Source organism: Gnatocerus cornutus, chromosome 7 (assembly GCF_029298725.1).
Source record: "Gnatocerus cornutus isolate USDA-ARS CGAHR chromosome 7, icGnaCorn1.1, whole genome shotgun sequence".
NCBI classification, from domain to species: domain Eukaryota; kingdom Metazoa; phylum Arthropoda; class Insecta; order Coleoptera; family Tenebrionidae; genus Gnatocerus; species Gnatocerus cornutus.
In genome coordinates, this window is record NC_142239.1 from 13841286 (window position 1) to 13868138 (window position 26853).

The 26853-nt window shown below is 34.3% G+C and overlaps 2 protein-coding genes across 3 annotated transcripts in view; one reads left to right on the forward strand and one right to left on the reverse strand.

The window, feature by feature from the left end:
* Window positions 1-95: 95 nt before the first annotated feature.
* On the forward strand, window positions 96-1103 carry LOC148171298 (uncharacterized). Its single transcript, XM_088041951.1, has one exon. The coding sequence runs from the start codon at window positions 96-98 to the stop codon at window positions 1101-1103; it is 1008 nt and encodes a 335-aa protein (XP_087898077.1).
* A 3707-nt stretch (window positions 1104-4810) lies between these two features.
* Window positions 4811-26853, reverse strand: part of rho-5 (rhomboid-5) — a 71464-nt gene continuing 49421 nt past the window's right edge. Inside the window, exons 5-15 of one of the 2 annotated variants that reach the window (XM_088040555.1) lie at window positions 20248-20697; window positions 19791-20028; window positions 9901-10057; window positions 9561-9831; window positions 9275-9511; window positions 9051-9228; window positions 8965-8985; window positions 8808-8896; window positions 8495-8756; window positions 5432-5686; window positions 4811-5382 (exon numbers count right to left, since the gene is read on the reverse strand). In XM_088040555.1, coding sequence (XP_087896681.1) covers window positions 4948-5382; window positions 5432-5686; window positions 8495-8756; window positions 8808-8896; window positions 8965-8985; window positions 9051-9228; window positions 9275-9511; window positions 9561-9831; window positions 9901-10057; window positions 19791-20028; window positions 20248-20697 — 2593 coding nt within the window. In that variant the 3' untranslated portion in view covers window positions 4811-4947. The remainder of the gene's footprint in view (window positions 5383-5431; window positions 5687-8494; window positions 8757-8807; window positions 8897-8964; window positions 8986-9050; window positions 9229-9274; window positions 9512-9560; window positions 9832-9900; window positions 10058-19790; window positions 20029-20247; window positions 20698-26853) is intronic. The other variant, XM_088040556.1, reaches the window with a different exon arrangement.

Here is a 26853-nt window from a genome sequence, read left to right on the forward strand (position 1 = left end):
AAACTCGCCACTTGTAGGTAAGTTTACTTAACTAAATTCAACTCCAGAGTTCTCAACTAATGAAATTCGAATCGGTTTTAGTTAAATTGGGGAGAATGAAGCGAGTTCGGTGCACGATCTGCCGGCAACAGTTACCAAACCTAAAAAAACTAAAGTCCCACTATGTCACCAGTCATTCCAAAATTCAAATAATCAAACAAGTATTGAAAAGCAGCATTTTAAATGCCACTCCTCGCATGTTTGTTAAACGAAGAAACCGGAAGTTTCAGGAGAGGTACAAAACTATTTATCTCCACGAAAAGGTGCAGATTACATACAGTGATGACACCTTAGTCATTGAAGATGGAAGTAGTGATGAAAATCTCATTGAACTGACTTTTGGAGACGCTCACAGTTACACAATTCCCGTCGTGGAGAGGAAAATGAAACCCCCAGCTAAAGCGAGTAAGCGCAAACCACGTAAAACCAAAAAACCAAAGAAGCTGTTCCAAATTAGCATTAAGAAAATGACGGAAAGTCCAAAGTCTCTCCACGAGCACACCGGCGAGTTTTATGAATGTCACTGTATGGAAAAAGGCTCGCAAAAAACCTCCTCTGATACAGAGTCGGGGTCGGAGACTGGACGAATTTTTTATTGTAATTTTTGCGGAAACGGTTACCAAACCGTCGCGGAGCTCGCAGAGCACGAAAACGTCCACCAGTATTACTATTGCAGACTCTGTAATAAAGTCTTGAGTATTTCGAATCACCGCGAACACACCGATCAGCATCTTGTTAAAATTTACGTTTGTTATTTATGCGGATTCGAATTTATATGTAAAGACGTCTTGATGGCGCATTTAACGTACCATTTCGAACAACAAACGTTTGAGAATATTCTTAATATGGAACAAGATTACAATATGTACGGGTTTTGTAATACAAATTTTTCTTCAGGGGATTATTATTCGAATATTAATAATATTTTGTTCTTCTTGACTTATCCGTATGATCATTATTATAGTCGGAATATGTTTATGAAAGTTGTTTGCGATATTTGTTACCAAGAGTTTTATATTTATGACTATGAGAGGCATTTAAAAATTGCCCATTTTGTGCGTTAAGTTTCAGTTTGTTCTTAGGGTAAGGAAAGGCGAAATGTGCCAAAGAAATGATCTCTTAAGTTTTGTTATATTCTAAGATTAACGATGTTTATATTTTCATATTTTTTTATTAATAGAGTATATTTTGAGTTAAATATTTTTTTTCCACATTTAGGGTCTGTTCCCCTTATTTCCTGTGTATTAGAAAATTTCAGTTTTTTACTTTGTGTGTAAACATCCACACTTCAAGTTTTTTGTAGTACTGTTTTATATGGATATTATTTTTCTTGCCTAATTTTTTGTGATTTCACCTATTTGTTTGTTATTTTTATTTCTTTTTTACCTGTATTCATCTCCAGAGTCTTCGTACAATTTTAGTCGGTTAAATATACAGGGTGAGTATTAAATTCGAAATTTGGTAGCAGGAAATCCTAGGTTTTTTTTCATCTCGCCAACAAAAAATTCGCACTTTTTTTATTCTTTTATTCATGTCGCAAATTCTTACTTTCTGTCTTTAACCAGTTGGGAACTACAAAAAAAAGAGAAATTTCCAAAATTCCACGCTTTTAGTAGACATTAAATAATACGAGATTTTTTTTGATCAGGACAAATTAAAAAAAATCCTATTATTTTTTATTCTGTGGAATGTCAACAATTTTTCGTTTCCTACTTTAAACAGTTGGGATTTAGCAGAAAATAAAGGTAATTTCTAAATTCCACACTTTAAGTAGACATTCAAAATTTAATTAAAGAATAGAAGATTTTTTTTTGGTTTTGATAAATTAAAAAAATTCGCATTTTCTTTAATTCTTCAAGAATTTTTCATTTTCTGTTTTAAACATTTGGTATTAACTAGAAAATACAGAAATTTCCTAAGTTCCGCGTTTGTAGTAGATAATAGAAATTATTTTAGAGTTTTTTTATCTTAAAGAATTAAAAAAATTCACATTTTCTTTAATTCAGTAGATGCGTCGCCAATTTTTTGTTTTCTACTTTAAACAGCTGGGGATTTGCTATAAAATACCCAAATTTCGGCTTTTTAATAGACATTAGAAATTATTGTAGAGAATACGAGACTTTTTTCTAGACTAATTAAAAAATTCGCGTTTTCTTTAATTCTGTGGATACGTTTACAATTTTTAACTTTCTGCTTAAAACAGTTGAGATTACTAGAAAATACAGAAATTTCCTAAATTTCGCGTTTTAGTAAACATGAGAAATTATATTTAAAAATAAGAGGATTGTGCTTGATTTGGACAAATTAAAAAATTCTTATTTTCTTTAATTCTGTGGATACGTCGACAATTTTTCGTTTCTTATTTCAAACATTTGGGATTTCCTAGAAAATAGCGACATTTTCAAAAGTCCACGCTTTTAGTAGACATTAGAAGTAGTAAAAAAATTCACATTTTCTTTAATTGTGTGGATACGTCGACAATTTTTCGTTCCCTACTTCAAACATTTGGGATTTACTAGAAAATAGCGACATTTTCGAAAGTACACGCTTTTAGTAGACATTAAAAATTAAATTAGCAAATACGAAAATTTTCGTTGATTTGGACAAATTAAAAAACTCGCATTTTCTTTAATTCTGTGGATACGTCGACAATTTTTCATTTTCTGTTTTAAACAATTGGAATCTACTAGAAACAAGCGACATTTTCAAAATTCTACGCTTTTAGTAGACATTAGAAAGTAGATTAGAAAATACGAGTTTTTTTATCTCGACAAATTAAAAAATTCCCACTGTTTTTAATCCTTTGGATACGCCAACAATTCTTCGTCTCCTACTTTAAACAGTTGGGATTTATTAGAAAACAGAGACAAATTCAAAATTCTATGTTTTTGGTAGACATCAGCAATCATATCAGAAAATATAAAATATAAAAATTCTGTTAGAATGACGAAAATTCTTTTTTTTGTCTTTAACCAGTTGCGATGTACTTTTCTTTAGACATTTCCCAAATTTCACGCGTTTAATGACCATAAAAACTATTAGTAAAAAGTAAGTTCACTTTTTCCACATTCTTTTGACTGTTTTCGGTTGCGTCTTCCATTTAAAATTTACTCAACCTGGTTTTAATAATTTTTCTTTCATTACCTACATAATTTATTTAATCTTCTTTGTACCCTTTCCTGTCACTTCGTCCTTTTTTCTGCTTTGGAAAAGCGATTTTGTTCTTTTGATTTTCATATAAAATCCTTTAGGCACACCATACTCCTTCAGATGTTTTGACAAGTTTCAAAAATATTTTTGTCTTTAAAGGGATATAATTCAACAATCTGACACGCTATGAGGTAAATTCCAGTCCTACCAACATATCAAAATAAGTAAGGCCGGCTCAAATGCTGGAATTTGTCGTGTTTGAGTGGTGATAAAGAATACACGTATTGTCAGTTATGTGCAGAAGTAATTTATTATATTATTATAATGTTAAGGCTTGGTCTTAGTGATAACACCTGATTTTATAATATTACAATGTAACTGTACAATTGTTGAAACGTAATGTAATCGTCAGTCGTAATACACAATGCAACGTCTGTTTGGAAAACGATCATATAGCGCCATTGAGACGATTGATTTCTGTAAAAAGCGTTACAAAAGTTTCATCCGAAAAAGAACTTGCGCAACTTTTGTACAATTGCAGTGTACATTGATATTTGAATATCAGTCAAAATGTCAAAAAATCAAAAGCCTACACAAATATAAATAGCTACTGTAGTTATAAAATCGATTTACATCATTGGCTATGATACGGACAAATTTCATAGGAAATCACATGATGGATTTGTCAAAAATTTAAATGAGACCATGCGACTGGGGGGCCAAACGAAAAACGCAACTTCTACAGACGTTACGATCATTACATTATAATATATATCGTGGGTAAGTCGACGACGACTGGTGCCGCCAACGTTCGACGTAAACGAGAAGACGAAGCTAAAAATGAAAATCTCATTTTTTTGGCCATTTTGAGTTAGAATATCGCACGGAACATTGGCGAGACCGCCGGCCCTAAAATTACAACAAAGTGAAATTTGTATGTAGACAAATAAAGACTTTATCTCAGAGTTGGGTAATTTTACAAAAATTAACATTAACACCACCATACTGCGTTATATGTACACAATCATTCATGCTTATATAATTTATACAGAGTTTTTTTTCTATAATAGTGATGAAAATATCTTCTTGATAAATTTATAATTAAACACATATAAATGAGTCTATTGTAAATGGTTACATATCCATCGATTTGCCGTGATTCAGCTATTTGCTTCAATAAGTTGTTGGGGATCCCCACACAAAAAGGGTAACCGAAATGTGGCGTTTCTAACGAAAAAACAAAAATGGCTAAAAGATTCAACATTAAAGGGCACTTTTTTTGATCGAACTTGATTGAAGCAAACATTCCAAGCTTTCGTTTCAACATCTTGGGGGGACTTGAACCAAGCAGTAGCAAACCAAGTTCATTGTAGCTGTAGTTTCGTTGCCAACATAAATCAAATTTCATTGCACATATCTTATATAAATTAACGTCTTAAATATACCGAGATATAGTTTGTATCACATGTTTTAAAGATCAGTTATAATATTAACACTGTTTCTTTTTTTACATTTTTTTGTTGTTTTATCACAAACTTACACTTTTGCCCACAACATGATTACGTCACTGTATTTTCGCTTGCCGACTTTGGGTTCAGGTGGTCTAGGGTCAAACAAAAAGAACAATAACATAGTTTATTAAATAAAAACATTTATAAAAATATTCTTCACTTGAACAGAACTTACGTACTTTGCAACCCAACGAAAACATGGCGTAAAGAAATAAAACAATACGGTTATAAACCGTAAAATTTTTTGTCATACTATAGGCTCCTCCCGCTTGAAATTAATATTTTGAGAAGCACAGAAATCTCGCGTGAACGGTATACAATTGAAATACGAACAAATTTTGCAATCATAGACCGGTATGATGTAAAACAGGAGGACCAAGCAGACGAAGAGGAACCCAGCTGACAGCAAGCACACCCATATCAAGATAATCTTTTTACGTCTTTCGTACACACCGAATGAAATAAACGGCAACAACGCATACGACAACAGAAAACCGAACACGAAACCGAATAAATGAGCATAATTATCGACCCAAGGAAGGAGACCGAGAAGGAAGAGGACGAGAGTTATGGAGAGGAGCTTCAACAGGGCTTGGTTCGGGTGCTTCAGCATTGGCCACGCATTTAGCACTTCCACGATGTGACACGCCAGGAGACCAAACTGCGACCCCGATGGACCCACCTGAAACCGAAAAATCTGTCAATTCCGTCAAATTCCAACCCTAACTTACATCAGCTCGGTAAGGTACGAAGATGGCGCTTGCTAAGTTTCCGGCTACGCCGGATCCGATGTAGATGATTGCGATTCTGAGACTTCCAGTCAGCTTTTCTAGGTCACGCATCATAAACCACTGGACTAAGAGTGTGATGGCAAGATGAAGAACTCCAGCGTGGAGGAACAAAGATGTCCACAGACGGTAGAACTGGTCAGGTGTTTCGGCGAAGTAAAACGGAAGCATTCCACACACGTCGTTCAAACAAGACACCTGGAAAATTAATAACGAAACTTTTATAATATAAATTTTATGGTGGATTTTGTTGCTTAATTAGATCCCGACGCCTCTGGAGGATAACAATTAATTTACATAATGTTTACTTTCTGACACAAAGTTTGAGTTAAGCTGTGGCTGCTCTCATAGATCAATAAAAGAAAAAGTTTTCATTTCGTATCGACTTCCGTTTTATGCGATTTTATGTACGCAGTGTTTTAATTTGATGCTTGCATGAGTTACGTTTACGTAAATATTCATATATTGGAAACTATTTCCATCATGTGGAAGTTAAAAATGTGTTTGCGATGGAATTGTAAACGATTTGGTTAGCTGGAGGAAGTTCATTGAGCATCAACATTTTCGGCTTTTTGACTAGAACGTTTATTGGACATCTGAATGCTGCGAATTCTTCTAATTCTTCGATATCGAATAGAAAAGCAAAGAAAGAAAAATGGTAGAAATTTTTTGTTCGTTTGAAAAAAAAATCCAAAAATTCTGTTTCTTTTTCTAAAAAATTGTAATTTACCGCAGCTAATAAACAAGTCAAAATTAGTAAAGCCACCTAATTTTACTACCTTGAGATTAAAACTGGCAAAGTTATGGCATTTAATAGGAAACGTAGAAAATTTTGCTTCGTTTTAAAATTTCTAAAAATTGTATTTCTTGTTCTAAAATTTATTAAAAGGGCATAGTTGATAGACAAGTTAAAATTAGTAAAGCCTCCAAATTTTATTGCCTAGAGTTGTGGAATGTAATAGAAAACGGCAGAAATTTTTGGTTCGTTTTAAAAATAAAATTTCTAAAAATTCAGTTTCTTGTTTTAAAATTTTCCAATTTGGCACACAAGCTAGACACGTCAAAGCTTCCAAATCTTAGTGTATTAGGATTAAAATTGCCAAAGTTACGGTGTTTAATAGAATACTGCAGAAATTTTTGGTTTGTCATTCAATAAAAATTTCTAAAAATTCCGTTTCTTGTTCTCAAATTCTCCAATTTGGCACAGTTGATAGACATGTCAGAATTAGTAAAACTTTCAAATTTTACTGCCTAGAGATTAAAACTGCCAAATTTGTGGAATTTAATAAAAAAACGGCAAAAATTTTTAGTTCGTCTAAAAATAAAAATTTCAAAAATTCTGTTTCTTGTTCTAACGTTCTGCAATTTGGCACCACAGTTGATAGATACGGCAAAATTTTTAAGTGCTCCAAATTTTACTGCCCAGAAATTAAAACTATCAAAGTTGTGGAATTTAATAGAAAATGGAAGACATTTTTGCATAGTCTTAAAATGAAAATTTGTAAAAATTCTGTTTCTTGCTCTAAAATTCACCAATTTGGCACAGTCGATAGACACGTCAGAATTAGTACAGTCACCAAATTTTACTGTCTAGAAATTAAAACTGCCAAAGTTGTGGTGTTTATTAGAAAACGGCAGAAAGTTTCGTTCGTTTAAAAATGAAAATTTCTAAAAATTCTGTTTCTTGTTCTAAAATTCTACAATTTAGCACAGTTGATAGACACGTCAGAATTAGTAAAGCGTCCAAATTTTACTGCCTAGAGATTAAAACTGCCAAAGTTGTGGAATTTCATAAAATAACGGCAGAAATTTGTGATTCGTCTTCAATAAAAATTTCTAAAAGTTATGTTTCTTGTTCTAAAATTCTCCAATTTGGTACAGTTGATAGACATTTCAGAATTAGTAAAGCTTCCAAATTTTACTGCCTAAAGAATGAAACTGCCAAAATTGTGGAATTTAATAGAAAACTGCAGAAATTTTTGGCTCGTCTTAAAATGAAAATTTCTAAAAATTCTGTTTCTTATCCTAAAATTTTCCAATTTGCCACAGTTGATTGATACGTCAGAATTAGTAAATCCACCAAATTTCAAATTAAAACTGACAAAGTTGTGGAAATTAATAGAAAACGGCTGAAATTTCTGAAAATTCTGGTTTTTGTACTGATGGAGAATGTGATTGAAATCGCATTAAAAAACATTCGCTCATTGGTTCGCATTGCCTTTATCAAAGGCGTTTTTATAACAAAAAACGTACCCAAACAACAAACTCGATCATAACTTTTCATGCATTGGCGACCAAAACGGTTGAATAAATTTCTAAGCTAATTAAATCATGCACAAAAAACAATCAATTGACTGGATGTTGATGACAAAAACGCACAAGACAAAAGACCTACAAATTTGCTGCGTAACTTTTTTAATTAGTAGCAATTGTTTCGTTGATGGAAAAGAATTACCAACAATAATAAAATTAAAATTAAAACACAAATTATTTACCTGGCTCAAAATCCCCGCACATGACGCAAATCCGAGTTTCCTCACTTTTTCGATTTAAAATCACTATTTCAATCCGTTCAAAAATTAATCCTTCGTTTCCTGATTTAACCCTTTTCGGTAAAAAACAAATACGTCAATCACCAACAGGAAAAATCGATTCAAGCTGTACTTTAACAAAAGCTAATTTTAACAAACGAAATGAGGGAATCGGATAACCATCCTCATTTTACAAAGTAGCAAAGCGCTGGCGCTTTTTAATTTATAAAAACTTTGAGTCTCCTGTTGAATTTAAAATAATCTGTAACAGTGTATTAAAAGTTTTTTTTATGTAAGCCCCAGCTTAAGTACCAATAAGCAAACTTTTGAGGGTTGATTTGTTCGTGATATTCCTTGCACGAGCTCCAGTTTAATATAATTAAAATATCGATATAACTTCATGCTTCAAGCCATCAAACCCAAGTTTTTATGTCTTTTGAACGACAGTTGCGAAAATAAGACGCTATTTATTTACCTGTGAGCACAGAGACGCTTCTTCATGAAAAGTCCCTCGGACGAAATCGCAATATTCCTTGGTGGTTATCCTGCACTGTCCATGGATTCCTATGCAACACGGATGACCAATCACTTCGCAAATCATATGTTCAGCGCTCTTATCCCTGCTTCCACTCCGTTTCTGGACAGAAAACTGACCATTGGTCTTGCGACAAATCGGCCATTTCGTGATGTCATCAGGCCATTCGTATGGGTGTACACTAGCGGGGGCATCACAAAATCTACAAGAAACGACGTTAGATAAATCAGTGGCGAGGATGCAGAGGTCTCACTTTGGGTCTAATCCACACACTGAGCCCGATAATCTACCGCCAGGGCCGGCTTCGCCTGTATTCCACTTCTTCCACTTCGATATAGTTTTCTATAAAAAGAAAACACGTTGAGATTAATCAACCCTTAGAAAGATTAGATCCGCAAGCAAAACCTTACCGTTGGTCGTAATCCTCGCAACTTCAGATGCAAGAACAGACATTGAGAGTTACAGAGCGTTTAGTTTAAACTAACGGACAACTTACCGAGCAATCCGCTTGTGATGACTGCACGCATCCAGAATCGTCATTCCTAATACAACAAGCTGTTTCCCTTTCCTTCGCCCGTATTTTTTCAATCTGTTGTTGTATTTTCTGGTCCACCCTCATACAAGGCGCGAACTTTGCCCCCAAATGGATCAAATCGCTCGCTCTAGGTCCACCCCTGCAACAATTCAGTAGAACAAGTTTTTTTCGCGGCAACAACAAACCAAAAATTCGCCGGTTCCATGTAATCCACCTGTTGCAAAGACAAACTCGTCACAAGAACTTGTCCGGATCTCGATTGTAAATTTACTCCGAACGGTCCGAAACCGTAACAATAAATCGTTGCACATATCACCAAGACGTGGACTGTCGTCACCCAATACGTAAACGATGGTCGGTGGTCCTCCATGTCATCGAGTTGTTCTTGAATCTTCTCATTCTGAATAACCGATTTCCGCGTTCTGAAGGAAAAACTGTGATTAATACGAATGGAAAAATGAACGCGAGTACCCAAACATCCGCCCAATCCATCCCATTCCGTATTGGCGCCGATCGGAATTATCTAACACGTTGTCCAGAAGGGACGAGTAGATCCTAGAACCTCCAACCGCGGGTCTGTTTTGGCCTTCGTGTCGTAAAACTACATGGGGATCTCTTTTCCAACCTCCCGATCCTGGTCTCGTTGAATATGCGGTGTAAGAGCTCGGTTCATGAGTCTGGTCTGTTAGTCGGTCTCTTAATGTTGCGCCAGATTCGTGAGAACCTCGATCCACAGTGTCACCTGCGGGTGCAATGAAAACACGTTATGTTTACCTTCTCCAGAAATAATAATTGTCGGAGGTGATCGTACCGTCTTCCTGAGGCCTCGGCGACGTCGGAGCCGTCGGTTTTTGAAAAAACGTCTCTTCTTCTATACTACTCGAGCTGTTGGGAGTGTCCGGTGGAAAACTCCTCGACGGTTGGTTCTGTTGCGTCCTCCTCCTCGCCCGTGTCTTCGTTAGCGTTTGCTGGAACATGAGAAAAATGGGTAAAAGCGCACCATTCATCATTACATAAGAAACTTTCGCTCTTTTATCCAGTAACACCTAAGAGACCGCTGGGACCTTTAAATTCATTTCAGAAACGAGGCGTCTCTTTGGCAAGGACTGCGTCTTTTCCGCATAATAAATCACGAGGGCATTCGCGGAATCAAAACGAAACAAGCGTGAGAGAATTTTTTAAAGAAGTCGCGTTCGGGTTTTGGCGCTGCGTTCAAATTACATACGATACGAATTAATTACTGGGATTTTTCAGTTCGGTGTTAAATATTTATGAGGTGCCCGGGCAGCGATTACTTTTTTCTCAGTCACTGGGACGACAATCAGGGCAATGAATTATTCAGATACTTGAAATGCGCGCACTTGACTCATTATAGGACAGTCAAATCGAGGGAAATATTGCCGATTGAGGAGATAGGAAATTCCGATGTTGATGCATTTTAAAGGACTGGCGCCGACATTGATTAACCAAATTGCCCGTGGAAAAAATTAAAGCAGCGGATGTTGTAATAATCGGAATATTTGATTAAACTATTGCCAATCACCGGAAAATATTGATGTCGGTTATTAAGCGGAAAACATTCAAATTCGGGAATTTTCACTCGTGAGTTCAATTATTAATATGAATGTGCACAATTTGGAGCGTCATTCTTAAAAATGCACGAGCGAAAATTTTGACGAGCACGAAACAGGAGAATTTACCGGTTTATAAAGACAGACTTATTACATTAATGTTATTTATAATTTCACTGCACTGTAGCGACATTAATTTTTCACGTTCCGGAAAATATTAAATCGAATGATGCAGCCGGAGTGTGCATGCATAAACCGAAATAAAAGATTTAGGGTTAGTGTAGTTTAAGTCGGCACTAGAGAAGCGAGTACGGTTCTGGAATTGTTAAATCAATTTACGAAGTGTTATGGCTGCATTCGGAGTTAAATTTCGTCCTGAACTGCGAACTTACAACTATCACAATGAATTTAAAGAGCCATTTTATCTGAATGGTATAAGGTTAGAAGTGTCTGTATTTATAGTTAGGAGTTGCAGACATCGAACGGCGGTTTCATTTTGTGGTAAATCTAAAGTACCTAAAGTGTCTGCTTCAGTCCCACTTAACTTTTAGTTAACTTGTATTATTAGTCATGGGGCTCCAAAATTCAGTAAACGATAATAATTTAAACTGCCATTTGTTGACTGTATCATTTTGAAAGTGGTCAATCTAATTTGAAAAATTCTCTAATGTTATAGTTAGAACGGTCTATTTATACAGTCGTTAAAATCAGATAAATATTAACGCAGAATGATAGTTTTATTCAACCGTTAATAATTTTAAAACTGATAAACGAGTTGAATAAATTTAACTTTGTTCATTGCTAAAAGTGTCTTCATTATTTCAGTTAAATTGAATCGTTTTGAGAGAAATTTGGGAGAGAAATTATGAATTTAAGGTCATTTCTGGAACCGATAAATTAATAGCGTTGGACACATGACATCGAAATTTATGGCTGCAAATTCAAATTAGAATTGTTCAGATTTATAGTTAAATTTGATAATTAACTATAAAAGATATGACATGACCGACAAAACGACGATTTAGTTTCGATTTTCGGTTAAAAATTCTAAAACCAATAAATTTACGTTAGTTTATAGCTAAAAGAGTGTTCTTCAGTTTCATTTAATTTACGTAAATTGAATCATTAACTAAAGAGTTAAGACAATTCAGAATCTGACAATCGATTCAGCAAAAAATTAAGAATTTAAGGTCATTTTAAAACAGATAAACAGATTTGGATTTTTTTTCAAATTTTATAGCTGCAAGTCTAAAACAGAACTGTGTATATTTATAGTTATATTTAATAGTTACTACATAATTATAAAAGTTATGACTAGCAAAACGACATAAAAAGGAACGAATGATTAAAATCGAAAATCTATGCATCAATTATTTATATTAGTTTATAGCCAAAACTGTGAACTTCAGTGTCACTATGTTTTAGTTAAATTGGATGGTTAGCTAAATAGTTAAGAAAAGTCCAAATATGGCATTTGAATTGAGCTAAAAATGAAGAATTTTACGTCATTTTAAGTGGCCTGATTTTTCTGAAACTGCTAAACAGATTTAAATAACTATTTTTGAATTTTGTAGCTGCAAATCCAAATTAGAACTGTTTGGATTTATAGTTAAATTTGATAGTTGGAAATAAAAGTTATGACCATCAGAACGACATAAAAATAAACGTGTCCAAAGTGCGAATTTATAGTTAGATTTGAAAACCAGTTGTATGAAAACTTCACACAATTTCACAAATCAAATTTTCTATAAATAATAGTCACATCCCCATTCAACAATTTATCGAAAAGCCGAAGAGGAAATTTCGCTGTGAATACATTTAAGTCATAAAATGAAGTTTGACTGAGCAAAACTTTAAAATGAAGTATCGCAATTAAAAAGCAATTTCCAAGTTGAAATTAAATTACTGAGATCTTTCATTAGCATAAGGGCTGAAAAAAGCGTGTAGCTTGATCAAGAAATAAAATCAATAAATAAATTTCAGTGCCATCTTTGTAAACAAAATACCGCCATCTCAACGTTGGTTTAATTGAATTTCTTTTATTTGAGCCAATCTTCTTTACAGATATTCATTACGAAGGAATCTAATCGTTAGAAGAGACATCAGATTTCATTTATAGGAATTCCCCCGAGTTAAATCGCTCGAATTTCACTATTGAAAGAAGGAAGAAGCTCGTGTCTCTCAAGTATTCATAACAAAACGCTGTGAAATTCGAAAATGAAGCACACGCTAGCTCGGCGCATCCACCATTTCCTCACTAAACCTATAAATATCGTTACATGATAAGATATCCAAGCGTCTTATTCACATTCCTTACATTAATCTTCCATTCTCGCGAGTGAAAGACTATCGCAAACAATAAATTCTCATAATACAATATGAAATTACTGCTTTTGACAATTTCTCTTCCAGTATCGAACAAGTACTCGATGAGCCTGCGCACACACCAAAAATCTCCAAGATTCAACTGAATCAAAATCGGGAATGTATTCTCAACCCGCTCATTAATACTCCTAAATACCGGCGTGTAATAAAATTTGCACCGTAGAGCCGTTAATAATTGGCGTGAAAACAAATGAATAACACCGGCGAACAAATGAACAAGACCAAGCGCGAAAAAGAGCAATCGTCCCATGAAATATTGCCCGTGTCCGGTGGGGCGTTCGCTTGTTTGTGTAACCAAAAATATAAACGCGTCGTAATTTCGCCATATAAATTTCGAAAACAGCGATTTGCACCTGTTGTAGCTACTGTTAAGTTTGATTAAGAGAGTTAGAGGCGCTTCGCGCCTCGCCAACAAACGGATGGAAAAATACGCTCCACCAGACGAATTGTTTTAGAATATGCGAGAGTGCCGAGTTTTCAACAAAGAGCTTCGCACAATGGCGTTAATCATGAAGGGCTGGATCCACCTGAAAACTTGATATTTATTTTATCAACAAACGAACAAATACACACTCGCAAAGTTGATGAGAATGTAAGCTTGGAACAACGCAGCCGTGAGTAAATAACTGTCAAAATATCTTAGGCGAGACTTGGGAATTTATTTCAAAACGGAGAAACACTAATGTATTTCGTTGAATGTTTGCTTTTTATTTTAATGGATGCCATTGAAGCTGCAGCTCAATGGATGACAGACGACGCAGTTTATACGATACAAAATTTAGATTAGGATTTTTAGTTGCGCTCCAGAACGAGCTTTCATTTTAATTACATTTTTTGCCTTTAGCAGTGTCATTCTACAGTGACAGATCAACATTCAAATTCGATTTTAGATGGTTTATCGGTCAAAAACCCTTTTGGAAATTTCGTCACTCCAGCAAATGCCGCCTGAGCTTGCGAATGTAAAAAACCGCATTTTTTCGTCTAGGCCCGCATGAATTTATTAAAATTGGGACACCCCGTAAATCAAACCGCGGCGTTTCACTAAAACTGCAATTTCAATAAATCAACGAAATGTAAGAGATCCATTCTTAACGAATCTCAATGTATAGCAAATTCCGCAACAAATGCGGTAGTTTACTGAAATATTTACAATCGTTTTTATACAAAATTGCGCTCGTTTGACACAAATAGAACAATGTTTCCACTATTTTGTTATTGTTGTGTTGAAACCACAGTAAATATTTTCATCCAGTTGCATTTAGGTCAAAACAAATTTATTTTCGATTTTACTATAAAAAGTAAAACACATTTTCAGTTTCCATCAGGCTCGTTGTCACTGGTGAGAAGCCTGTATATATAAAATCGGCTTTAATTTGACCTTTTTAGGGCACTAATGCCCCATTGCCGTCACGGTGACCCACTATTGGGTTCGTAATTTCTACTTATGCGCGTCTTTCCAAGCGTTCGCTCGTATTCACATGTCTGTTCGTTCTGGAGAGAACAAAGTGACAACATAAAGTGTAAAACGTTGTCATTTTAGTCAGAGTATTTTGTGTTTTACTGGGTTCAAGCTCGTTAGTACAACATTTATCTAATAAATCTAAATTTTATTTAAACAAACTACAGCACAACTCAATTATTTAATAATAACAATTATTCTTGTTTTGTGGTGCAATATAAAATTAACCGATACGGAAAATGCAACGTTGCGAATTATTTATAAATTACGAATCAAATCATATAGTTTTCAGTGCAATCAAAAGCAGATTTTGTTATTGATTTTAATTGAGTGGATTTTATTATTTTCTTGAATAATATAGCTCGTTAGTTGTGATTAGTGGACCAAATGCTTCAATTAAATTTGTATAATTAATTCATTATTTCCCAAATAAATTTTTGGTTCCTTCTAAAAATTGAAAATTCTAATTCCTTGAATCTTGCAATTTTGCACCACCATAAATTTTATTTCGATAGCATTAAAATTACCAAAGTTACAATTTTTGAAACAAAAATTCAAAAATGTTTGGTTCTTATTAAAATTTAAAATTCTAAAATTAGTTCCTTCTGCATTAAAATACTGCAATTTGGTGGCATTAATAAAGAGATCAAGATCACCCACCTCCTCAAATTTCATTCGGATCGCGTTAAAAATTACCAGAGTGACAAGAAAATGTAAAATTTTTTGGATTATCCTAAAAATTAAATTTTTTAAAATGTGCCCCTTGTGAGTTAAAATTCCATGAATCCAAATCAAATCTAAACCATTCGCACGGTCCAAAAGATCGAAATAATTCAGAAGGATTAACAACCAAAAAAATCTAATAAATCTGGAAGAATCTAAAAAAAATTAGGAATTCTAGACGATGTTGTACTTATATTTTCGCTCCTCATTGGTTTCCCACAAATTTGAACAAATTTTAGCAGCCACAAACGACAAGCTCTCCAAGGCCCAAGCAGCTTTTAGCGACATGTCCCCGCCTGTTCATTTATAAACAACCAAATCCTTTTTTCACCAATTCAAAATGAAATATCAAAACCGCCCCTGTCAGTTTTAACAAAGTTTTCACCCGTTTTGTTTCACCCTGTCCAATTTCGTGTAAGAGTGAATAGACCACATATGTCAGACGTACGTTACATTCGGAAAATGCTTCGAAATTCCATAATTGATACTGAAAAGACGATCGCTCCCTTTCACGACGGTTAGACATTTAATTAAGGCTTCAATCTTCATCACTTGTTGCGTCACTGTCCTCGCATGTTTCTGCATTTGATGTATCAATTTCCACAACGCACTGGGTGCACTTTTAGGGATTAATTCAATGAAGTCTTGTTTGTGCTCGGCAAAGTGTTTGATAATTTCAGAGAAGCTTAAATAGACTTAATGAAAGCTTCTGGAGATGTTGTGAAATGAATTCTATTACTTCATCAAACACGGATTTGATATTTGAACTGGAATTAGAAAATCCAACGGAAAACTATAAATTGCTTCAAATAATAAATTTCCACGGGAATCCGGAAAATCGTACCAGCAGACTATTTCCTCTGTACTCCTACAATTTAATTGTGTTTTATACGAGTTCTATTCGAGCAACGGAGAAATAGGTAATATTCAAAACGAAGACACTGAAATTTCAATTTTCGTGAAACCGTTAGCTGCAAGACCCAGAGAATTTCCATTATACTGTAGCAAAACCGCGAAGAAACCCACTAAATTATTTATTGTTAAAACGAAGGATAAAATTGTGTTAATAATAGCTGCTGGAAGTTTCCCAACATTCCCTCTTCGTGGCGTAAATTAATGTTAAAATCCGACTTTGTGTCATACGAGATTTAAAAAACTTTAAAATACAATTTATTTAAAACTCCCACGGTCCGTGGTTACGAGGTGTTCAATAAAAGTCGTCCACTGCGCCACAATCGTGTTCACATAAAATCAATACTTGGCCAAACTTTCCCAAAACATTCGTATTAACAATTCCATCTAATCTTTGTTTAAACCGAAATTCTTGAATATTTAATTCCGCCATAGTGGTTCAAACTCCCCTTTGAACGAAAATAAATCCCAACATGCTTTAGAATGCGTTTATTGTAAGCAATTTCCATATGCACACAGAATTTTCTTTTTTCTTTCTGGAAGAGCTTAACACTTTATGCTCTCGGGAAAATTTTCTTCTGCCGGAGTATGACAGAAATCCCTATCATAAATCTCCCGGATGCAGCATTGGCATTCCACAAACGGAATAAATCTGATTATGCAAGAATAGGACGCTTGTCTCTGGTCGTTTAATAAATGAAAAAGCGGTGGGAGGACTATATTTCAGAAGTCGGGAGGTTACTTTTTACCGGGTGTACTCTTCCTGGATTAACTGCGAGCAAGGTGACACGAAAAGTAGTGACTTTTAAAGGTGACGGTTCTTAGGGAATGTCGGGGAATGAAATAGACTGCAAAACGGACAAGGGAAGACTCGGGTTCTAGTTTTTATAATGCGCACAAAAAAAATTATGACTAGTCCGTAAAATAAAAGTAGCTATCGGGTTAAAAAAAACACTTCGGAAATGTCGTCATTTAACACGTTAATATTTAAAAACGTCGTTCTTAGAAGACAGTTGTGCCGGCCTTTCAGACAAAAAGATTATTACCAATAAAACAATAATCCTCTATCTCGTTACGGGATAATTACTATTTCAGAAATTACTAATTTAGAGTTTCATAAAAAACGATTGGATGATTTTTCCTTCATTTGCAGATGTTTCCAACATTTATGTGTAATCACTATTTCATATTTGTTCCGCTTTTCTTTTGAGAAAAACGTTTCTTAATTTCCTATAAAACTTACAAAAGTCTGTTAAGTTGGACAAATAAAAATAAAAGATTTTAGTGAAGCGAATTTATCTCTGAGAATATTATAAAGGAATCGTTCCATGAACAAGTAAAAATAAACGAGGAATTTAAAATTAGAACTCAATAGAATGTCGGCTTATTAAAACATTTTTTTTCATCCTAAGCTCTAGGAAAAGCGTTCATGGATAAACCGTACGCTAAAGGTTAAAAGGAGCCAATTCAGAAAAAAAGTTTGTACCTCGATGACCAAGAATTCGTCATATTTCAGTGGATTAAATAGAATGCAAACATTTTCTATATAATTCAAACCCAAAATATGTTTTCTACAATTGCTATATAAAGTTGACGTTTTGATTGTCATTTTAATTTTTTTATATGAAAGTGCGGAAAAGTATGCCACTTTGACAGCTATTGAAATTGTACGTAAGCAAAGGCTTTTTAGTTTTATAGATGATTAATCGTCTTCTCGTGATTAAATACGCGCTCCAAAACCGTACGGAAATTCTGTGATGTGAAGTGTTTTAAAAATAATTGAAAAAAACTGTCATTTGAAGTAAATTTCTTTAAATTTTGCTCGATTTTGTCGCGATTGTAAAAAAAATTGTGTTTCCTACTTGTGCGAAATAGTTACGCAAACGGCACATCGTGTTGCAAAAATAAATTTTATTATTATTCCAATGCGTAAATGTTTAAAGTTCAACAGTTCATGAAAAACGAAATTGTCAGTTTCTCAAGTTTTCAAAAATTCGACAAAGTGAATATTTAGGAAATTTACGTTTCCCATGAATATACAAATTTAAAAACTGGGAAGAAACGACAAGTTTCAATTAGAAAATAAAAGTTACAGATCCCAAGAGCTAAAAAAAATTATAACTGATTTGAGGAGTAAAATGAAAACCTGAACCATGAACATGAAAATTAATCTAAAATTTCGACAACATGAAACCCAAAATATTTTGTGCGCCTCCGTCATTTTTCATGAGATTTGTGATACTCATTTGCGGCAAGAAAATCATCTTTTGAATGTCTAGGCAGTCAAACGTGACATTTCGAATAGTTGGTTTTATTTTGCAAGTTGGCAGCGCTGCATAAATGTCAATTGTGTCAATTTGTGTGCCGATTTCGAGGCCAATGACCTTCGAAAATAATAAAGGTAAATTAATTAGGTAAAGATACCACAAAAATTTGCTGAAACACATTTGAATTTAAGTTAATCTGCAATCGTTTGATTTGAATGGAGTGCTACCAACCTAATTCCCAGCTGATTAATTCCCTAAATGAGAAAATGACGTTTCAAATTCAAACCAAAGTCAAAATAAATAACTATTAATAATTGTCGGCGCACAAAATTTCGTGTTTGATACGGCTAGAAAATGTTTTGGAAATGCTGGGAAATTGGAAATACTTTCCATGAATTTCCAAATGGCCATTTTCTAGCTTAGTGAAACAAATAACTATAAGAAACAAAAATCCAAAATCAAAATTTAAATACCTATAAAACCCAAAAATCTCGAATTTTTTGAACAGAAAAGCATCCTACTACGAATTTATAATTTTAGGATAAATTTTTGGTAAAAAAAAATAAAACTTTTTAGGATTTCGACAATAATAAAATGTAATCAAAGTAGATTAAAAAAAAAACGTTTTGAAACCTGAATCCATCATTAAAAGCTTCAAACAGAATAATACAATTTTGTAACCTCAACCACTTAACATTCTGAGCTGATTCTGTCCTTTTGGAATCTTAGCCGTTCATAAATCTCAGTTCTCTACAGCTGCAAATTTAATTAAGCTGTGATCATTTAATAAATTGCTGAGTAAATTGAACATTGAAAGATTCAAATTCCTGCAACATTTACACATTAAAAAGTGTCTGTCGTCAGTCCGAAATTTTGAAAATCGCGTCATAATTAAAATAAGCTGTTTATAGGTAATAAAACCTCAATATATTGGGAGCAATAAATCGATTTGAAGCCATTTTAATGGAACTTTGGATGAGTAATAAATTCACAACCTCCACTGAAAAAATATGTGCAAAAAATATTCCATAGTGGATTAGTGCGATCGAACGCTACAAAACAGAAACTTTTTCGAATCGTTTAAACTCGTTCATTATGTATAAAACTCAAACATTTGTTTACCACAAATTACTGAGTTTGTGACTGATTGTAGTTCTAGTAAACTTTTCATTATTTTTCATGTTGATAAATCGATCGTATCCAAACCGAAACATGGAAACTCAATTAAAAATATTTTTATCATTGTCAGTGGAACTACCACAACTTTGATTAAAAACAGACGCGGCTGCTTGTATTCATCAGTGCGATCAAAAATCCAAAACTCGTTGAAAAATAAAATAACTTCTTTCCTTCCTGCCATCTGTCTTACATCAAAACTACTTACATTAACAACGTAGGATAAGCCGTCCCACGTCATTCTTGCTACTGAATCTTTCCTCCTCAACGTGACTTCGGGCATACGGTCCTGGGTCGTGTCTGGCACGTCATTCGGACCCGGAAGAACATCAGGTCTTTCTGCTTGCAGCTGTCCCGACATCCGCCCGCCTGGAGCCACTTCGGAAATCGTTCGTCTATACGAGTGACCCAACGTCCTGTATTCTTCTTTCAGCGGCCCGTACGTCCTGAAATTTAGAGTGCCACCCTGTATATTTAAACAGATTTGTCATGAATTCATAATTCCATAATTTAAATCGAAAATAGAGTTGTAACAACAACACATTAGCCAGTATCGTAAACTATTATCAATCTAAACGAAAGGAGTTGTTGATATAATAAACAATATTTTATTGCTATGTAGGTTATGCACATAGAAACTTTGAATACAATTGATCGTGACTCACCTGGAGGCCATCCGGATCCTCCGATCCAACCACCTCTTCTGTTGTTTCTCCTCATTCTCTTCGTCCACGCCAAAAAAATTAGCAGTTTCTTTCTTCACGTAGTTCTTGATCATTTCTTTCTTCGATAACGATCTTTGTAATGCGGGTCGATTGGGTAATCGTTCGCTTTGTGTGTATCCGAGATTTCTGTTTTGTATTCTTGGTCGTTCTGGCGGTGAGGCTGCTGGTAAAGAAACCGCCCTTTGTACAGGCGGAATTTTGGCGGCTGTTGGCGGCGAATGTTGAGGCTGTCGTAGTTCTGGTGTTTCGTTAGCTTTAGGTTCTGATGATGATACATCATCAGCTACTGGTGTAGTCGTACGTTGTTGCGGTGGCGAAGGTTGGGCAGGTTGCTGTGGTTGTTGAGGTTGAGGAGGCGGCGGTTGTTGCTGCTGCGGCGCCGTTGCTCTCCTGAAAAGCGGTATTTGAGGTAAATTTACATTGTCAGGAAGTTCGTTGATAAATATTAAAATCAACAAGTCTAAAAGTGCAATATTAATGAATACAAAAGTTCGTGAAGACTTTTGAAGGAATTCGGGGTAACTTCCGCATTTCTTGGCATAATTTGCCCTTCCTGGAGAAGTTGGTAAACTCGCCGCCCCGCCAGCTCACCCCTTGCGTCAATTAGCCCAGTAATTTAATGGAAGGGTCCATCTGGCGTCGGCTACTCACGTCGGTCAAACCGAACTCGGCTGACCACAATTCTGACGTATAAGCGGCTAAACAGCACTACCGGAAACAATATATAGAGACGGGCAACGCCGACAATCCGTCAGCCACCGACAAGGGTCAGCGCCAAAGAAGATCCGGCAATTCCGCCATACCGGAAACCGTTTCATGCGAACATTTCCGTTTTAGTTTCCTCAGTAATTGTCTCCGGCTCGTTTCTCCTTCTTTATGACTGATCACTTAATTCATCGACACCCGTGATTGAATAAGAAGTGCTCGCAGCTATTTTTCGTCATTCGGAATTCTCGACAGGAGCAAGTAAGTCATTCGGTGGTTTCTATCCGAACGTGCTTTTAGTTGAAGTGCAACTTCCTTTATTCCCCAGACTATAAACTTACCCGCTTTTGTTCTGCCATAATAAAGATATCGAAGTCGGTTTCAACTTCGTCGTTTAATATACCTGAGTTTAAATTGCTTGTGTAGAAATCTTAACAACGGTGATTCGAGGAATTGCACTAAACCGTCAAAATAAACAAATCTCTCAAGAGCCACGCACTCAAAACAACCGATAAAAAAGTACAATTGTCAAGTGGGACTTATCTGAAATGCGGAGCTTTTAAATTCCAAATTTAGAGCACCTTTATCTCTCACCGGCAACTTCTCGGTGTCCCGGATATCCTTCAGCTATTTTCCATTAAATCGACTTACGGGGGCTTTCAAATAAAAATCGAAACACTTAACCGGCTTCGGTAAACTATTGAAATTTTTGCCAAACTATTTCGGGCAATCAAAAATGGTGGATGCGCCGGGACTGCGTCAAATTGTAAATTGTTAAACGTTGTAACGAGGAAATTTTGACACGTTGCTATTGTACTTTGGACACATTGATCAACTCCGCTAAATTACTAAATTTTAGAACTGAACAGATTTTTCGGATGGCAATTTTCTAATTTTTTGTTTCCTCCATATGTTGAAGTGCTCCTCTACAATAATTACTGAAAATTTTCCCTGTTATTCACTATTTTTGAGTCGTGAATTAACTCTGACAAATTGCAAAAATGTAGAGCAAAAAACTCAAATTTTATAAATATTCATTTTGAAGCACAAGCAAAAATTTCCCACATCCTCCAGAAAAAATTGTAATTTTGGTAATTTTAGAGCTACAGCTATGAAATTTGGGGAAATTACTATTTTTAAGTCTTGTACTAACTCTGCCAAATTTCAAAATCATAAAGCAAAAAACTCAAATTTTAGAAATTTTGAAAGAATGATACTTTTTTGTGTATAAGAAATTTATCCAATAAACAATAGTTTTGGACATCCAGCCAGTGAATGATAAGTGATGTTCGAATTGGTTGCTCGGGTGCGTTTTTTTATTATAAAAACTTGGTTGATAAAGAGAATTCCAGCCAATCGCACAAATTCTTTTTTTGGTTTAAATCCGATTTAATCCGATTCTCCATTTTGTCATGAGGAAAGGGTGAATGTTTAAAATATTACTTTCTAAAAATCGTTTCTTTACCTCTAGAAGTTTGTAATTCGGTACGATTAATAAGTCATGCTAATTAGTTGTGCCAAATTACAAAATTATAGAGCAAAAAAGTACAGTTTTAAAAAACTTTATTTTTAGAGCCAACAAAACTTCCAACATATTGAAGTTAAATTTGTAACTTCCGTAATTTGGATGCTATTGAAACTAAATTTAGAGGAATGCTATTCTAGATGTGCTTATTAGTAGTGCCAAATTATAAAATTATAGAGCGCAAAAGAGAACAGTTTTAGAAATTTTTATTTTTATGGCCAACAAAATTCCCAACATATTAGTTAAAGTAATTCTCGTAATTTGGATGCTATTCTAACTAAATTTAGAGGAATTGCTATTTTAGATACGCCAAATTATAAAATTATAGAGCAAAAGAGAACTGTTTTAAAAAAATTATTTTGATGGCAACAAAATTTCTAGTTAAATTTGTAATTTTCGTAATTTAGATGCTATTTAAACTCTGTTTAGAGGAATTGCTACTTTAGATAAACTTATTAGTTGTGCCAACTTACAAAATTATAGAGCAAAAGAAAAAAATTTGAGTAACCATTATTTTTAGGGTAAACGAAAATTTCAACATAATTATTCTAATTAAATTTGTAATTCTCGTATTTTTGATGCTATTCGAGCTAAATTTGGAATAAGTGCTATTTTAGATATGCTTATTAATTGTGCCAAATTACAAAATTATAGAGTTTAAGAGAAAAGTTTTAGAAATTTTTATTTTCAGAACCAACAAAAATAGAATTTACGTTTTTCTTAGATAATAACAAAAGCAAAGCATTCGAAATCACAAATTGTATTTAGAATCTAAGCTCCAATAATAAATAAAAAATGAAAAAGAATCTACAGAACCAAATAATTCAAAGACCACAAAAAACCCAAAATATTTACGCAAAACAATTACTATCTGAAAAGTGTTGAAATGAGTCTATAAAGCACCAAAATAGAAAAAATTCTAAAATGTCAACAAATCTTTGGTCTAGGTCATGTTGGCAGCTCTGTTATCTTGTAGAGCAAACGACAGATTTAAAAAAAATATATTTTTAAGTTTCTGTCGCCAGAGTCGGGTGAGTTCTGTCTGTTGCAATTGCAATTGTGAAATTAGTTGGGAGAATTATTGTGTAAACCGGCCCTAAATCTTGTAACGATAGATAAATTTTCAACACGTTTCTATTAAACTTTCGACACAATGTTCTAAATTGCAAACTTTTAGAACCAAAAAGAAAGAATTTTCAGGTCGGATCGCAATTTCCCAATTTTTATTATTGCGGAACTGCGAGAGGTTTCCTTTCAATGTTCGCGTGCTCATCTACAATAATTACTGAAAAATTTCCCTTTCAACAATTGAGCGCTTTACTCTTTTTCAGGCCAAAAAACGTTCTGCCGTCAGTCAAATCGTAAAACTTCAAAAGTTAGAGGCGTCACATCTGTCGAAACTTTTATTAACTACATCAAAGTACGAAATTTCGGAAGACTCTTAAACCAACTTTCGTAAACTATTGAAATTTTAACGAAACTATTTAATTTTCGATAAAAATGGTGGATGCGCCAGGAAACCTACATGAAACTTTAAGCCGGCAACAAATTCAACTATAGTGGATATGAAACTTTTGCCCCAAATTTATCGTGACAGGAACTGTTTGACTTTAATAATACGATAATGCCGGTTCATAAATTGCTTTACCAGTCACCAATGAATTAGAGGGATATACGTCTGATTGACTTAACTCCTTTCAGTGTAAAGTCTAAAAGTGGGAAAATATGTAAATTATGACCTGAGTTATCGATTGTTTGAAGTTACTGCAGCTTTTATTTCAAACCCGAAGTAATCATATTGTCACGTTTAAGTTATATATCTTTTTAAAAAGAACGTCTCTTGTGTATCCGCATGTGTGCCAATCTACACCGCTTGCGAGGACAATAAACATCCGATCGTTTATTCGATACACACACATCGTCACAGTCAGTTACATCTGTGCAAGAAATGTTGAAACTGTCACCTCAATTGCACTCATCAAAACTTAACTTTCGGGAAAAGTTTACAATGGGAGGTATGCATCCCCTTTTTCAACTAAAATCGAATCTTTTCTGTCAGAACGAACTTTGAAGCCCATTTCTATTTCAGTAACCTCTCAAAAGTTAATTTAAAATTCTGTGGTTGCGATGTACGAATACCAATAAAACTTCGGAAGTTAACAACATATTTTTAAGAGCAAAACTGTAGGAAATGATGACTCTTTAAATAGTTTACTTCAAACTCCATGATGTTAATTTTATGCTATCTTGCAGTTTGTTTTGATAGTTTGCTGAGTTTCCAATTGATCATTGTGTATGCAGAATGTAAACGAGGCTCCCAGTAGACAATTAATTTAGTCGTAGAGATGCATGCGAAGGAAGGAAATATGGGCACAAAGAAGAAAAATACGTAACAGGGGCTTGTATAGAATTCCGAACTTGACATACGTATGTGAGACTTCTTTTTGTAGAATATATCGGTTCCTGTTGTGAGCAAGAAGTAAAATTGAATATGCGAATTGAAATAAACTCACAAAAAGTTGCGTTGAAGTTGGGGAAAATAACTTTGAAATATGATACAGCTCCGAAACTCTATCTTCTATTTTGCTGTGACCGAATTCAACGCCGCTTTAATTGAATTTTATTCAAATGATAGATGGTCTAGTCTAGGACCAAGATTTACAACAACCAACTCGGTTAATCCAACGGATCAAATAATAAACGCGGTTAAACAAGGAACCGGTTTCAAGCGGATTAATAAAATTTCTGGGGAGATCGAAGTGCAATTGCCTTTAGCGTTTCCAGTCTATTCAATACATTTTAAAGTAGTTTGGCGCTTGAAGAACTGTGAACAAAGAAAAAAGAGGCTTTGAATCAGCTGATCCATTCATTGCAAGCGCGCTGAAGTGCAAAAATGTGATTTGTGACGGAATAAAAGTGTAACAACGTGCGACTCTATCAACAATGTCGAGCGAGCTTTCGCTATGATCTTTTCGCGAGAGTGCTGTACATATTTTTTTTATACCTACAAGTAATTAAAAAAACGATTTAACGGCAGTTTAAAAAAGTTTGTTTCGGTAAAATTTTAGAAATTTTTATTTTTATAGCCTTAGGGGTCAATTTCAAGTTATTTAGCGACGTCGCTAAAGGTGTTTAACTTGAAATTGACCCCTTAGAAATTTTTGTTTTTATACCCAACGAAATTTCCCACATATTCTAGTTAAATTTGTAATTTTTATAATTAATAATAAATTTGGAGGAACTGCTACTTTAGATATACTTATTAGTTGTGTCAAATTACAAAAATATAGAGCAAAAGAGAAAAATTTGAGTAACCTTTATTTTTAGGGCGAACGAAAATTCCAACATATCCTGCCCAAATTTGTAATTATCGTAATTTTGATGGTATTCTAATTAAATTTGGTGAAAGTGCTATTTTAGATATGTTTATTAGTTGTGCCAAATTACAAAATTATGAAGCAAAAAAGAAAAGTTTTGGAAATTATTATTTTAGGGCCAACAAAAATTCCAACGCATATTCTTGCTAAATTTGTAATTTTCGTAATTTTGATACTATTCAAACTAAATTTAAGATTTAGAATTGTTATTTTTGTAGCCCTAAAATTTTCCAACAACGTGCGACTCTATCAACAATGTCGAGCGAGCTTTCGCTATAAACTTTTCGCGAGAGTGCTGTACATGTTTTTATATGTAATTAAAAAAACGATTTGACGGCAGTATAAAAAAGTTTGTTTCGGTAAAATTTTCCCAAAACTACAAAATACGGCCGTATCAACAATGCAATAAACAATAAAAGTATGATATCTTCGAAACTCCGAAGTGGGACGATAAAGATATTACAGTACGTGGAACTTTTCCTTTAAATGCAATAAAACTCCAACTTTGTTGTTTCATTTTTCACGAAACATCAAATTGAAGTCTAATTTATAACACTATAAACAGTCGCTTTCTTGTAGAAAAAATATTTCATTGTCATTACTTATTATGAAGCTTTCGCTGATCCATTCCCTAACAGGCCATCTCTTATCTCCAATCCAATACTTGACATCTTTGGCCGTTAAAGTCCAATAAAACCCTTCATACGATTTTTCTCTGGTAGTATTTTCGCATTCCGTCGCAGCCTGAGTGTCCCGCTGTGATAGCAATGATGATGATTGATGAACGCGGGTAGCAGGTCACTTCTAGAATCAACTCTAACACAAGCTGATTTGTCGCAGAGGATAAGAAAACATCGTTCTTCGATATCAACAGTTATGGAGAAATAGTAAAAATCAAACGCTTCGGGCTACCAGTTGAACGATGAGTTTCACTGTTAT